General features: G+C 41.2%; 1 protein-coding gene across 1 annotated transcript in view; it reads left to right on the top strand.

Annotated features, from left to right (window-relative positions):
- Positions 1–14,147, top strand: part of INO80D (INO80 complex subunit D) — a 54,088-nt gene extending 39,941 nt beyond the window's left edge. Inside the window, exons 8-11 of the mRNA XM_081314114.1 lie at positions 1,607–1,740; positions 2,810–3,027; positions 4,359–4,516; positions 7,810–14,147. Coding sequence (XP_081170240.1) covers positions 1,607–1,740; positions 2,810–3,027; positions 4,359–4,516; positions 7,810–8,981 — 1,682 coding nt within the window. The 3' untranslated portion in view covers positions 8,982–14,147. The remainder of the gene's footprint in view (positions 1–1,606; positions 1,741–2,809; positions 3,028–4,358; positions 4,517–7,809) is intronic.
- The last annotated feature ends 385 nt before the right edge of the window (positions 14,148–14,532 follow it).

Here is a 14,532-nt window from a genome sequence, read left to right as displayed (position 1 = left end):
AGCTACTGCACCAAAGTAAAATGAATTGTAGCAGTCTAACCAAGTGATGATAAGGGCATGAATCACTGTTACAAGGTCCTCCCATTCCAAGTAAGGTTTCAGCTTTATAGCTGATGAAACTGCAAAGGCCTCCTGGACATGGTCTGCCTGTACATCAAGCAAAAGCTGTAAGTCCAGGAATACATGAATTGCAGAAGCAATGAAATAAAAGGTAAAAATTTCAAATTAGATTAAATGAGCTCAGAATTTGAATTTTAACACAGGTTTATCTTTAATTTATAGTTCTTCTAGGCATGAAAAAACTTTTAAAGTGAGCAATATAGACAGGAATGACAACATAGATGAAATAAGAAAATATCTGAAAGAAAATAATATACTGTACATAATCATGCTGAAATGTTTTTAAAAACTGGTCATATAAGCTACTTCTAGGTGAGAGTTGAACATGTTAGCATAATCTACAGACTTGCGGGTTGTACTTTGTTTTCATTAGAAACCTAAAGATTAATAGGAGATGGTACAGAAGAAATAGAACTAAAATGTTGTGAGCCTCAAGATCTGTTCTAAATACCAGCAATAAATGGAGCTTATGACATGCTCCTCATTAGGACCTTCTTTTCATCATGCCTTCTTCATTTCAACAGACTGTAGAATGGGAGAGTGTCACTGGCTGTTGATGTTAAAAAAGTTAGTAATCCTTCCAGATACCCTGCAGATCATCCAGAGATCTTCATACCATCCTTCATGCTTATGTGCATTAAATTACTTTACAAATCTAGCAGCCATTATCTAAAGTATTGTCTTTACAAGCAATCAATCCGATGAACTATACTTATTTGTACAATTATTTATATCAGTAAATCAGCCTTTCTTTCACACACCATAGATTTTATCATCTAGCTTGTCTCCCCAAGCTTATGGTTTTAACAGTCCCTAGGCATTAGTTACATATTCTTACCCATTGTCTTGCTGCACCTGACATAACATTGCTCATTTGAGTATTTATTAAGTAGAGAAAGGCATGTTAAATATACTGAACACATTTTTAAGACCATGCAAGTGAAGCAGCATTGCATAAAAACATAATTTTGAAGAACTATATCTGTTACAAATTGAGCAAGGAAACATAGCAAGAGAAAGACTAGAGACTCCTAGTTTTATACCTTTTATGAGCAATCTAAGTTCATATTCAGGAACCTATTTATTGATTTCCTCTCTGTATTTCAGAAACAGGATTTTTTTTCATTTGTTATATCTTCTATAGATGATAGAAATTTTCCTTTTAATGTATTATCTAGTTTTCCATTAGTTCATTAGAAAATAATCTACTGATTATATTCTGTCTTCCTCTGACAATACTAATTAAGAATTTTTAGAAAACGGACAGTGGCTCATTAGCAAAGTACCTACTTCAGTAAACCTATCTTAAGACAATAGAAAATCATTGGCAGTTCTGCTGGAAGGCAGTTTGCTATTAAATCTTCCAAATTTTGAAATACATAAATAAATTATATTTAAAGGTGTGGGGTTTTAAAAATTTGAAAATAAAGTTGTACTCAAATCTCATCAGTATTGCATATTATTCTTTAAGCTGGTATATAAATAGATATCCTCTTGAATCGATCGCAGCAGCTTTTTTCAAGTTGTACAGCTAAATTTGCTGATGGACAGCAATGCTCTGTGCCCGTTTTTGACATTACACACCAGACCCCCTTATGTGAAGAACATGCCAAAAAAATGGTAAGTACATTTGATAGTCAAGCAAAAAAAAAAACCCACCCCAAAACAAAACAACCCCCTCCCACACGCACACATTCAGAACAACAGAAGTTGTAGCAAATCAACAGGTAAGCTCTAAGTGCTGAGTGTTCCACTTTCACAGTTCTTTTCAGAAGGTATAAAATCTTTTGCCAGTTATGGTTAAAAATATAGGATATCTACTAACTTATTGAGCTAACCAAAGGAATAATGGGAAGGTACCTAAGCTTCCTGTCATAGTTTGATGCAGGCTGCACTTAACTCAGGATCATTCTAATTTTGTGAATGAACAGTTGCTTGGCTAGTAGCATGGAGCTCACCTTTCCTACATTTCAAAACTTTCTTCTTTATTACAGTGCCTTTGCAAAACTAATATAAACAAATACACATAATAAATTCTGAATATTGCCCTAGGGTTATTGCTCATTAACTGTTACAAAATATAAATTGTTCTGAGTTCAAAATGGTTGTTTCCCAGTCTGTTTTGATAGCTTTGAACTAAAAATGGCGATGAGTTTGAAACATTGTGTTTGGGGCCAGAAACATTTCCGGAATGATTGAAACTGCCTGCTACAACTGTTTTTAACTTGAATTTGAATTTAAAATTGGCATTCAGATTAAAAATGTTATGTATACTTCTATTACACAGCATATTTGCAGTATTTTCCATTTGTTCTGATAAGCAGGACCATTCTGATAACAGTGTGATATACTAAACTGACTAATCCACTTGACAGAAAGATAATCTGATTATTTCCTACTTTAGCCTCTGTGAGTCATTCTTTCTGATGTATTCAGCATAACTAATTTTCTAGCCTTCAAATACCTGCCGATCTTATTTTAAATTAATATTTATGCTGTTGTGATTACGGTATATTGGGCAATATTTTGGCCTCTACGTGCTGATAGTTCTCTTGCCCTTGCTATGAGGTTCATGGCTGGTTTTTCACGTGTTCAGATATTCTGTCTGAATTTTGTGATGTAATCATACCTCTTGGAATTTCAAGGAAAAGAAAAATATTTGTTAATGTCTTCTTCCCCACCCTGGAAGGATAACTTCTTGAGAGGAGACAGCTGTCGTAAAGTTCAACACCAGCAGCAGAAGAAACCCAGGAAAAAAACGAAGCCCCCGGCGCTTACCAAAAAACACAAGAAAAAGAGAAGACGAGGACCACGGCGCCCCCAAAAGCCAATTCCTCCTGCTGTGCCCCAAGGAAACCTTATTATGCCCACCAGCATCTCACTGCCAATGGAGTTAGCTCATATACGGTCAGTGCCCAGCTGTGAATAAAAATGCCCCATATTTATTTACTGTCCATATTACGTTATTTGTTTCAGAATACAGAATACTTGTTAGTGATTGTTCGACAGTACTGAAAAACGAGACTGGTTGTTGAAACTGCATCCATTGCCTCATCCCTAAAGTCTCAAACAGTTGCCATTTGCAATCTTCACTGTTGGCTTCTGATAAACAAGTTCAGTACGGAAGCCGGCAGGAAGTTGCAACTTACAGTCGTATAACATCGCACTTAATGGCTCATGGTGGTTTGCTTAACAACTGCACATGGAACTCCTGTCTTAAGTTGGCACAGTCATGTGACATTGCGCTTAATGACCGAGTTGCTGGTTCCTATTGCAGTTGTTAAGTGAGGACTCTCTGTACTGCAAAGGCAGAATTGTATTTATGCAGCTATTATATATGAGCAAGACAAATTCATTTGTTTATGTCGTTGATGATTATGAGTTTTTAATAACATCTATAGTGCCTCAGTTTATTGACATTTAATATAGCAACCTTGGTGTCACACATACTCCTAAATGTTACCAAAATCAACAAATATGACATGTACTGGTCCTGAAAGCAATCATTGTACAGATTTTTGATGCTCTACATTTCCTCTGGATAGAAGCTACTTTTTATCTTACAGTTTACTCTTCAAAGATAATTATTTTTTCATCAGTTCCTATGAATTTCTCCCTCTTATTTAACTTGGAGAAGTTAATACTGCCTACTAGCACTTCAAACCGCATTATATCTCAGGAATATTAAAAAAGTGGTATTAATTTCTCTTCTGACAATGTGCTCTCTGAGTTGGAATCCCAGTACATGCTCACTAGAGGTCTATCAAAGAAAGCTATTTGGACCCATTCTGCAAATGGCATGAGTGACGGGTGCGTCCCATGTCCCTATTTTTTAAAGACATACTATATTTGTACCTGCTCCTTAAAGCTATATTTAAATTCCTCTTGTCTAATAATATGAGTGTCTGACAGTGTTACAACCTCTGACACAAAGGTAGGCAATGGCCTTTTCTGTGTCAATCTTCCAGCTCTGATGTCAGCCCAGTGCGCACGCTGTTGGGAAAAAGAAGGGAGATATGGCTTCCTCACCTGTCAAATTGCCTGTCAAAAGCATTTTCTAATGTTAGGATTCTGGTGTAGCCATACAAGTTCCTCTTTTCTCTTCACGGATTTAAACTCTATTGGGGGAACTGTTTAAAACATTTGAAAAGAGAGACAGAATGCTTCACCATAGCTGGGTGATCAGTACTGGATCTGGTTCTCCACCAAACCATTTGACTACCTTCCCTGTATCTCAGGAGTCCCTCCACACCTGAGCTGAGTACAGATGAGCTGCCAGATGATATTGCCAATGAAATCACAGACATTCCACATGACCTGGAATTGAATCAGGAGGACTTCTCTGACGTCCTACCACGACTGCCTGATGACTTGCAAGATTTTGATTTCTTTGAAGGTATTTTGTTTTGTTTTCACATGACGTTCAGTGCTAACCGAGTAGATGCCACTCAAAGCTGAGCTGTAAGATAAAAGGGTGACTTGGCATTTTGGAACCAGTTTTATGATTTAAAAATAAAATATATTGGGGAAACTGCTGAAAGATGGAAATGGAATAAGAAAATGGCTCAAGGTTTGTTCTAATGCTGCATGTCAGATAGATGTTATTGTTCCCTACCTGAAAGAAATCAGCTTTGAAGCGATGTGATTTTACTACACTGGTCTTTTCTGCCTCACAAAACTGTATTATATTTTCTTTCCATTGAGTTTTTATAAGGTAATGTATATAAAGGGGTTTTGACAATGTTAATGTTATGTGGCTTTTTATTTTTACATTTGTCTCCAGGTTTGAGGTTCAGTTGCTGATTTTGTTATTTACAAAAGAAAGTTGAAGTTTGAATGTAAAGAAGGCTAAGTTTTACAAAAGGCTTGCAAACAAAATGCAGCTCTGAATAAAAAATAATTGCAACTGTCCACCGTGAATCTTACAAGTCTGCTATTACAGAAAACTGTCTTCCTTGAAGCACATTCCTCCCTCCCATGTACTTTCCATGATAATAAGATCGATCTTAGTTCTTCTTTTTATTTCCCCCATTTCAAAAGGTGACAAGCACCAGTAGGTGAAAGGGCTTTTTCAATCATGGCTTACCGTATATACTTGAGTATAAGCCGACTCGAGTATAAGCCGAGACCCCCAATTTCACCCCCCAAAACTGGAAAAAGTTATTGACTCGAGTATAAGCCGATCCGCCGTTCTGCAAGCCTCTGCCGCCAGCAGAGGCTCGATCCGCCATTTTGCAAGCCTGAATACACAGGAATACCCTGTGTGGCCAAGGCTCGTCGGCAGGTCTCCGTTCCTCCTGCCGACCTTTGGGGAGGTTTGGGCGCCTCCCCAAACCTCCCCAAACCTCGGCAGGTCTCCGTTCCTGTTTGGGGAGGTTTGGGCGCCTCCCCAAACCTCCCCAAACCTCGGCAGGTCTCCGTTCCTCCGCGCAGACCTGCCGACCTTTGGGGAGGTTTGGGCGCCTCCCCAAACGTCCCCAAACCTCGGCAGGTCTCCGTTCCTCCGCGCAGACCTGCCGACCTTTGGGGAGGTTTGGGCGCCTCCCCAAACCTCCCCAGGTCTCCGTTCCTGTTTGGGGAGGTTTGGGCGCCTCCCCAAACCTCCCCAAACCTCGGCAGGTCTCCGTTCCTGTTTGGGGAGGTTTGGGCGCCTCCCCAAACCTCCCCAAACCTCGGCAGGTCTCCGTTCCTCCGCGCAGACCTGCCGACGTTTGGGGAGGTTTGGGGAGGCGCCCAAACCTCCCCAAAGGTCGGCAGGAAGAACGGAGACCTGCCGAGGTTTGGGGAGGTTTGGGGAGGCGCCCAAACCTCCCCAAAGGTCGGCAGGTCTGCGCGGAGGAACGGAGACCTGCCGAGGTTTGGGGAGGTTTGGGGAGGCGCCCAAACCTCCCCAAACAGGAACGGAGACCTGCCGAGGTTTGGGGAGGTTTGGGGAGGCGCCCAAACCTCCCCAAACGTCGGCAGGTCTGCGCGGAGGAACGGAGACCTGCCGAGGTTTGGGGAGGTTTGGGGAGGCGCCCAAACCTCCCCAAACAGGAACGGAGACCTGCCGAGGTTTGGGGACGTTTGGGGAGGCGCCCAAACCTCCCCAAAGGTCGGCAGGTCTGCGCGGAGGAACGGAGACCTGCCGAGGTTTGGGGAGGTTTGGGGAGGTGCCCAAACCTCCCCAAACAGGAACGGAGACCTGCCGAGGTTTGGGGACGTTTGGGGAGGCGCCCAAACCTCCCCAAAGGTCGGCAGGTCTGCGCGGAGGAACGGAGACCTGCCGAGGTTTGGGGAGGTTTGGGGAGGCGCCCAAACCTCCCCAAACAGGAACGGAGACCTGCCGAGGTTTGGGGACGTTTGGGGAGGCGCCCAAACCTCCCCAAAGGTCGGCAGGAGGAACGGAGACCTGCCGAGGTTTGGGGAGGTTTGGGGAGGCGCCCAAACCTCCCCAAAGGTCGGCAGGAGGAACGGAGACCTGCCGAGGTTTGGGGAGGTTTGGGGAGGCGCCCAAACCTCCCCAAAGGTCGGCAGGAGGAACGGAGACCTGCCGAGGTTTGGGGAGGCGCCCAAACCTCCCCAAACGTCGGGAGGTCTGCGCGGAGGAACGGAGACCTGCCGAGGTTTGGGGAGGCGCCCAAACCTCCCCAAACGTCGGCAAGTCTCCGTTCCTCCGCGCCCTGCCTGCCTGCTTCTTTCCGCTGCGGAAAGAAGCAGGCAGGCAAGGCGCGGAGTTTGGGGAGGTGCGCGCGCACCTCCCCAAACCTCCCCAAACTTCGGCAGGTCTCGGACGGCGGTGGCTTGGGAGAGGTGCGGGCGATCCCGAAAGCACCAAAGCCTCGGCCGCGCACAAGTCCTCGGTAAGTTTTTTTGTTGACTGGAGTATAAGCCGAAGTGGAATTTTTCAGCCCAAAAAGTGGGCTGAAAAATTCGGCTTATACTCAAGTATATACGGTACTTCCCCAAGGAGGTTTGCATCAACATCACAATTTTCACTTAACTATTGCTTTAGTGTCAGATTGGAATCTGGATTTTCTTTTAAAATGTCATTGAATATAATGTTAAATATCTTTTGTTCTGCTGTCTTATTTTTTTCTTATTCAAGGAGTTCATATATTTTGTTTAATATTAGCCACGTGCATAATTATTGAAAAATTTGAAAGGTAATAAATAGTATAAGTAAATCAGAGATTAGTACAGATACTGCATGTTTTTTGAAATAACTGAGAACTGTATTTTCTCTTTTCTCCCTTTATATGTCAAAATCTTAGTCTAAGAAGATTTGGCAAAACTGCTTTGGGTATACTGCATTCTGAGAATTAACCATCCTTATTGTTAACAGTGAAACTGAGTATAGTATACTGGTTAAGGTGCTGGAAGACCCAGATTCTAGTCCTCCCCTAGGCATGGAAACCTGACTTTGGAACAGTCACTTTGGGACAGTCACTCTCTTTCAGCTGTAGACTAGGGAACTGGTGTGGGGGGGAAATCTGCCGACCAACACTGATCTGGATTAGCTTCCTATTTACACAAAAAGAATATTTCATTTGGTAAATCATGGAGGTTCTTCTGTTGCAAACCACAGATTTTGGAGTTACCTGTTAGATTTGTTGGCATCTCTGCAACGTTAAATAGCTTCAACAGCTTGTCTCGAGGTGTATGTAAGAGAGAGGCTAATTTTTTATTTTATTTTTTACTTTGATGAAGGTAAAAATGGAGACCTCCTTCCTACCACCGAAGAGGCAGAGGAACTGGAACGGGCCTTGCAAGCTGTAACTTCTCTTGAGTGCCTGAGTACTATTGGTGTGCTCACTCAAACAGATGGCGTGCCAGTTCAGGAACTATCGGACAGAGGAATAGGGGTGTTTTCCCCAGGTGCTGAAACTTCAGGAATTCAATCATTGAGCCGAGAAGTCAATGCAGATCTAGGTGAGCTGCTGAATGGGCGCATAGTACATGATGACAATTTCTCTAGCCTGGATCTTGATGAGAACTTGCTCCGTTCTGCTACCTTATCCAACCCATCTACGCCCCTGGCAGGGCAGATTCAGGGGCAATTCTCTGCCCCAGCCAATGTTGGCCTTACTTCGGCTACTCTGATAAGCCAGAGTGCGCTTGGGGAGAGAGCCTTCCCAGGACAGTTTCAAGGACTTCACGATGGCAGCCATGCCTCCCAGAGGCCACACCCTGCCCAGCTGCTAAGCAAGGCAGATGACCTAATCACCTCACGACAGCAATACAGCAGTGACCATTCACACTCCTCACCCCATGGAAGCCATTATGACAGTGAGCATGTGCCATCACCTTACAGTGACCACATAAGGTCCCCCAGTTCCACCTCTTATTCTAGCGATAATTTGGCAGCTACTTTCTCTACTGAGATGCCCATCATAGCACAGCATCTGCTCCCATCGCAACTGGAGGTGCCGCTTAGTGGTGTGGTGAATCCCAGAACTCACTGGGGGAGTCTCCCCGTAAACCTTGGTGACCCTTCTCCATTTAGTAACCTGCTTGGTGCAGACGGACACCTCCTTTCCACTTCCCTGTCTACACCACCTACTACATCGCACTCAGAAACCACCCAGCCTGCCTTCGCCACCGTAACCCCCAACAGCTCCAGCGTTCTTCCGGGGTTACCGCAGACCAGTTTCAGTGGCATGGGTGCTGCATCTTCTGAACTCATGGCCTCCACTTCTCCTAAGCAGCAGCTCCCACAGTTCAGTGCAGCCTTTGGCCACCAACTAAGCTCCCACAGTGGCATTCCCAAGGACCTGCAGCCCAGCCACAGTTCCATAGCTCCTCCAACTGGCTTTGCAGTAACAGGTGCCACAGCTACAAGTACCAGTAATGCATCAGCTCCTTTCACCACCTCCAGCTGAGTTTGTCTGCCTGTGAACGACAGGCAGTTTGGGTACCTTATGTAATCATCATTGCATCCACCACCACCACCACCACCTTTTCTCTTCCTGGTTTTTGTCACCCCTTCTTTTTAAAGACTTTTTTTATTTAAAACAAAAAAGAGGGGCAAATGTCCTGATTCAGTAGAGACCAGGGTTTTCCTGTTAAGCTCTGCTCTAATTATCCTATGTGCTGTTTATGTATTGGTGCTCATTTATTTCTGGCAGGTTGCTGTACTTATCCAGTTAATACTTGGTTAGGGAATACAGCACAGATACTGGATGAATTTGATTTTAGTCAAAAAAAAGGGGGGGAAGATGTATGTAATTGACCTTAGAATCAGAAATGAGAAGATACCTCAAATAAAACAATTGCAAGTTCCTAAGGTTCAGATTGGACTTTCCGTCCCATTAGCATCTGGGGAGGAGATGGGAGTTGCTTCATTTTTGAAGGCATGGGTGGGATGAAAGTCGCCCTTTTTAATTTGATAACTGGGCACTATAGAATTAAGCCAAGACCATAATCCAGTTGTTAATTCTGTCATCTTAACAAGTGGGCCCTTGACCTCTTCTGTGAGTTTAGAGGTGTGTTTGTGTGTGTAAGTATATAGATGGATAAATGGCAATTCTTTTGTTTTTTGTCTTGAAGAAGCTCCTCAAACTAGTGACTGTTCCTACTAAGATTGTTTTATGCGCGCGTGTGCGCACACACACACACATACACACACACATTCATTGAGTCTATTAAATAGAAGGAAGATTGTTTGAGTAAGTCAAATTGTGCTTTTCTAGTATTACATCATCATAATTTTTCCCAGTCTTCTCATAATCCAACTCAAGTATTGAGGATCTATTTTGTTCTGTTCTGTTGTGTTTCCATCAAACCAATATACATTAGAACTGGTGTGATTATTTTGCATAATAATTGCCATCTACAGATATTTAAGGCCCCTTAAATTTTCTACAGCACTAGAAAGCCTTCAGTGTACCCCATAATATGTTAGAAACAAGTAGGTATATTTTGGGAAATCAGGCATGGAAAAGAACCAACATTCTACACCACTGAAGTTTTTTAAAAAAATTACACAAGGCGTTCTTTTGCTTTTTATCATTGTTTTCACTAATTAAGTTGGATTTTTTTTAAGGTTAAGGGATTTTGTTTGTCTGTTTCATGCTCTTAATGCTGAAGAGATGCAACTATCCCAACTATAAGGAGTTTGTCAGCATAAGGCTGTCTTCTCCATGAAATGCTATTTATCAATCACATTCATCATTATACCTGCTTCTTCTCCACCCCCAACAACACTTTGTATTTGTGATTTTGGTTCTTCAAAAAATGAAATTAGATGATGCATTTTACTTGTCATGAAGTCAGATTCTTTCTAGTGGAAATAATCCTTTCTATCTGGAGTTCCCTCCCACCTTCATTGGGGGGACATGGAAACAATGGCATGTCATTCTTAAGAACAGCCTTTGTTATATGTTCCGGCTGAAGGTTTAAACTGTACATAATTGCATCTAATTTTATAATATATTTTTAAAAAATTGAAGAGAAAGCACACTTTAGTACGTTGTTTTTATTGGTTTTAGATTAGGAACATAAGCTCTGATTTTTCTTTGAGGGTGAATCGGCTATTTCCTACAACAGACTTGGAATCCACTTTCACTGGTGCTCATGTATAAAATCTGACACAGGTCTTTCTTTTCTCAAACTTTTCAAGGAAAGAATTTTCCAGGAATTGCCTGTTGATAAATAGAATTATTGCCTTCTCTCTCTCTTTTTTTTTAAAAAAGCTGTGCTGCTTATTATTCTGAAAAGATCAGGGAGTTAGGAGTTTGCCCTTGGGGGAAAAAAAGTACCTAGCCAGAAAACACATTTGTGCTTTGAACTTTGTGAACTCTTCCCTCTTTCCCTGCATTAAAAATGAATTGTATAATAAACATTTAAGTGTGATAAAAGTACATTTGTAATGTAAATCTTTTTAAGTCCTACGAAAGAGCTGAAGTAAAGGCCCTTACCTCTTTCTTATTTCACTTCAGTGCATAGTGCATTGGGACATGAGGCAGAACGCAATTCCCCCTCTCCCTTCCAGGCCTTGTCTTTTTGCTGAAGAAAGTTTAATTCCCCGTTTCCCCTACTTTTCACACAATCTGAAGAGCTGAAATTATTTCCTCTCATAGAAAGATTTGGGGGAATGATAAAATGCTGATCAATGCTAGTTGGTTGCCTTCTTCCCCATATCTGAAAATGTAGCAGGGTTGCCAGGATCCAATGAAGGGGGGGGGGGTAGCCAGCACACTTTTTCCCCCACATTCATCCTCTGAAAAGCTGCTTTTAAAAGTCAACGGAGAGCAGCATCCAAGGCTATAATGTGATGAGTGGAAATTGGCCCGTTGAAGTCTTTTCCCTACCGTCCTCACTGCCTTCCACAAACAAAGCTAACACTGTTCTGAATATAACCCAGGGGCTGTGCTGGATCAATTGTATTGCCTATTACGATTGAAATGAATGGTCCCACCCTTCCCCACACAAACAAGCTTTGTGTTTCTATTCTTTCCCAGTTCAGGGGCAAGGATGAATCCAGTCCATTTTGTTTCCGATTTTGAATATCCACAACTTCTTCCGCAACAAAGGTTATTTGTTGACGATGAACTTAGCCTGCTTCTACCAAGCAGAATTAAGATAAATAAATAAAAGTACAATAGACCCAAAGGTGAAGAGGAAGTTTCCCAAGGTGTCTTGGGAACTTGCAAGCGGGGGGTGGGAGCTTATCTCCCCCACCCCACCCCACCCATGATCAGCCATAGTCTAATGGGAACATCAAACCCAATAAGGGGAGAAGATTTAACATTTGGGCAGGAGGCAGATCATATTTTAGGTTATAAGCAAGGCTGTCTTAGTGTAAATTAAAAACAAAAATTCAAACTAGGCTTTCTGGTTCCTTAAGAAATTACCTTTGTTGATAACAATGCGTTCAGCAACAGCTCTCGTTTCTCCTTTTCACTGTTTGTTATTCTTAACTCTTTCTCTTGCTTATTGCCTTTTGAAACTCCCTTCCCTCTAGCCAAAAAAATACAGAACAAATTCTACAGAACAAACACAAACAAAATGTGTTTCAACCAAATATACATTTTTCATGTTGTACTGTAGATAGCAGTTTCAATTGAATCTTGGGAAGTTTCATTCACAGGTTTTGTTTTATTTCACACATTTCATGTTTTTGTGAATTCCTTTTGTTTTTCTGTTAATGAACCTGAACTAGCATCCAGTTCTATGATATGTGTCATAATAAGGCAGAACATATTTCATGTGTGGTCAAGGCAGATAATATGACAGAGTAATATTCTTTAAGTGGCATTTCCCTGAAAAGTACAAATGGCCCTAAAAGAGGAGGGACCAATTTTGCATAGTTTTGGCATGTTAATAAAATAGCTTGAAAATAGTAATTTCTCTGTATTATGATGCTCATGAGAAAATCCCAAAATGTGTTTCTCCTTAACAATCAGTTCTTATCTGATAAACAAATGGTACAGTTTTTGTACATTGATGTTTGAAAAAGCTAAAACAAGGCTTGTGGCTGAAAAACAACTTAATTTATTTCTGTGGCAAATTAATCTGTATAAATGGTGCCTTTCTTCCTTTCTTTCTTCCCACTGCTGTTCTGGTGTGCCACTTAGCTTTCAAGTTGTCTCCAAATGAATAGGATTTCTAGAAAGGCAAAAGAAAGTATTGTAGCCTCCTCAGCATTGCCACTGGAGGGCAGCATGCGGAAAGATTTTTTTTTTGTCCCCGCTGTAGGGAATCTCAGATTTATAGAGACCCCGTATGTAGTATCCAGTTTGACCTGAAACGTGAGAGAGAGAAAAAAAACACACTCAGGGCTAAAAAAAAAGAATGAAAAATAATAATTCTGTTATAGTCTTAACTCATTAAATGTGCAAGCCTATTCACACTCTAAACATATGAACTGGATTCGTATGTTGAGCTTGAACAACTAATGTGTGTCTTTCCTTCTAGGACCAGTGTCCATTATTAAATGTATAGGATGGTAATATTCCCAAATCTGTCTTGCCAGAAAGGTGCACAACTGCTTTGTGCCATAGACTGGGGCTGAGTTATCTTGAAACAACCCTTGACTTGCAAAAAGAAAGAAACAAGGGAATGGATCTAGCTTGAAGAAGTGGACAGTTAGGTTGTGTAATGAAATATCTGTTTCTCTTGAGAGAATGGAGTTGATTGTGGACCAGTTTCTGTGAATGGTGATGCTGATTACTAACCAGTTTGGGGCATGTCTCAGGGACTCCATACAGAAATAAGAGCAGGGAAAGTATTTTTAAGCAAGTACATTTTGCAGAAATACAGAGTATGTATCATCCAAGTATGAGCACTAGAAGGAAAAAGCCATGTTTATTTTTGCAGCTCATAAAGAGAGGTGCATGTTTCTGTGTGTGTTAGTGTGTATGTGCGTGCGTGTGCGCATGTGCATCATTCTCCTCTAGAAATGGTGCCGAAGTCCGACATATAAAATCTTTTCCTCCACTGTGCTCAGCTTAGGCTTTTTCTCTTTGTCATGCCAAGGAGATTCAGAATACTTAGTGTAGGTTTTGGGGTTTGTTTTTTTTTAAAAAAGGTATATTAATTTATGCTTTAACATCACCTCATAAATTATTTATACTAAAAGTTATTGACTGTAATGAATTATGCTACAAAGGTGTTTTAGCTACAAAATTATATGCATTAAAAAAAATTACATCCCCCCTCCCCTCCAATGAAGCATCTTTTTTACACTGGATGTTTGCTGTGTCAAGGTGTACAATTATTCTGTGCTATCTTACAGATATAAATATAGAAATAAAAATATAAAACATAAACTGAAAGTGTTATCTTGTATTGCCAAACCTTCTTCTTCTTCTTGTCCTTTTGGCGCTCTGATTTTTTTCTGCAATCATCTCTGTAACTCTGATGATGATTTGCTTTAGTTACAGTGTAAAAGAATCAGAAGTTTTGCAGCTGGAAATTGTGAAATGCATTCCAGTTTGCTCTGCAGGTTGGAAGTTCAAATGGAAACACATGAGTTCTAGAACCCACAGTGTCTTGTCTGGGAATGTCTTTCTTTCTGTCTTCATCACAAAGGAATTCCCATAGTGACTTATAAATAGAACCCATTTATCTTGTGTGCATTTATGTATACGTTATACACAGAACACACAAGCATATGTATAAATACCAATTGAGGGAATTGTACGTATGATATACAAATGTTTCTATAGTCTGTGAGTCACCAATTTTATCTTGTTTCTAGAAAAAAATGGTCACTAATGGAGATGATAGAATGTATTGTGGAAATACGATTTGCTTGGGTGAAGTTCATTTTATGCTCTCCATTGTGCAAATACGCATATTGGGTTTTTGGCTTGTTTCAAGGCTAACTCTACTATCATGTTTTCTTGTTTATTTTCTATTTTCAGAATCCAATTATACTGGCCCCTGTTAAAATGACAGGAAATGCTGTAATTCCAAGATAGCCTTTTA

Source organism: Vipera berus (assembly GCF_964194415.1).
Source record: "Vipera berus genome assembly, chromosome: 1".
Taxonomy (NCBI): Eukaryota; Metazoa; Chordata; class Lepidosauria; order Squamata; family Viperidae; genus Vipera; species Vipera berus.
This window is presented reverse-complemented; position numbering and strand designations above follow the sequence as displayed.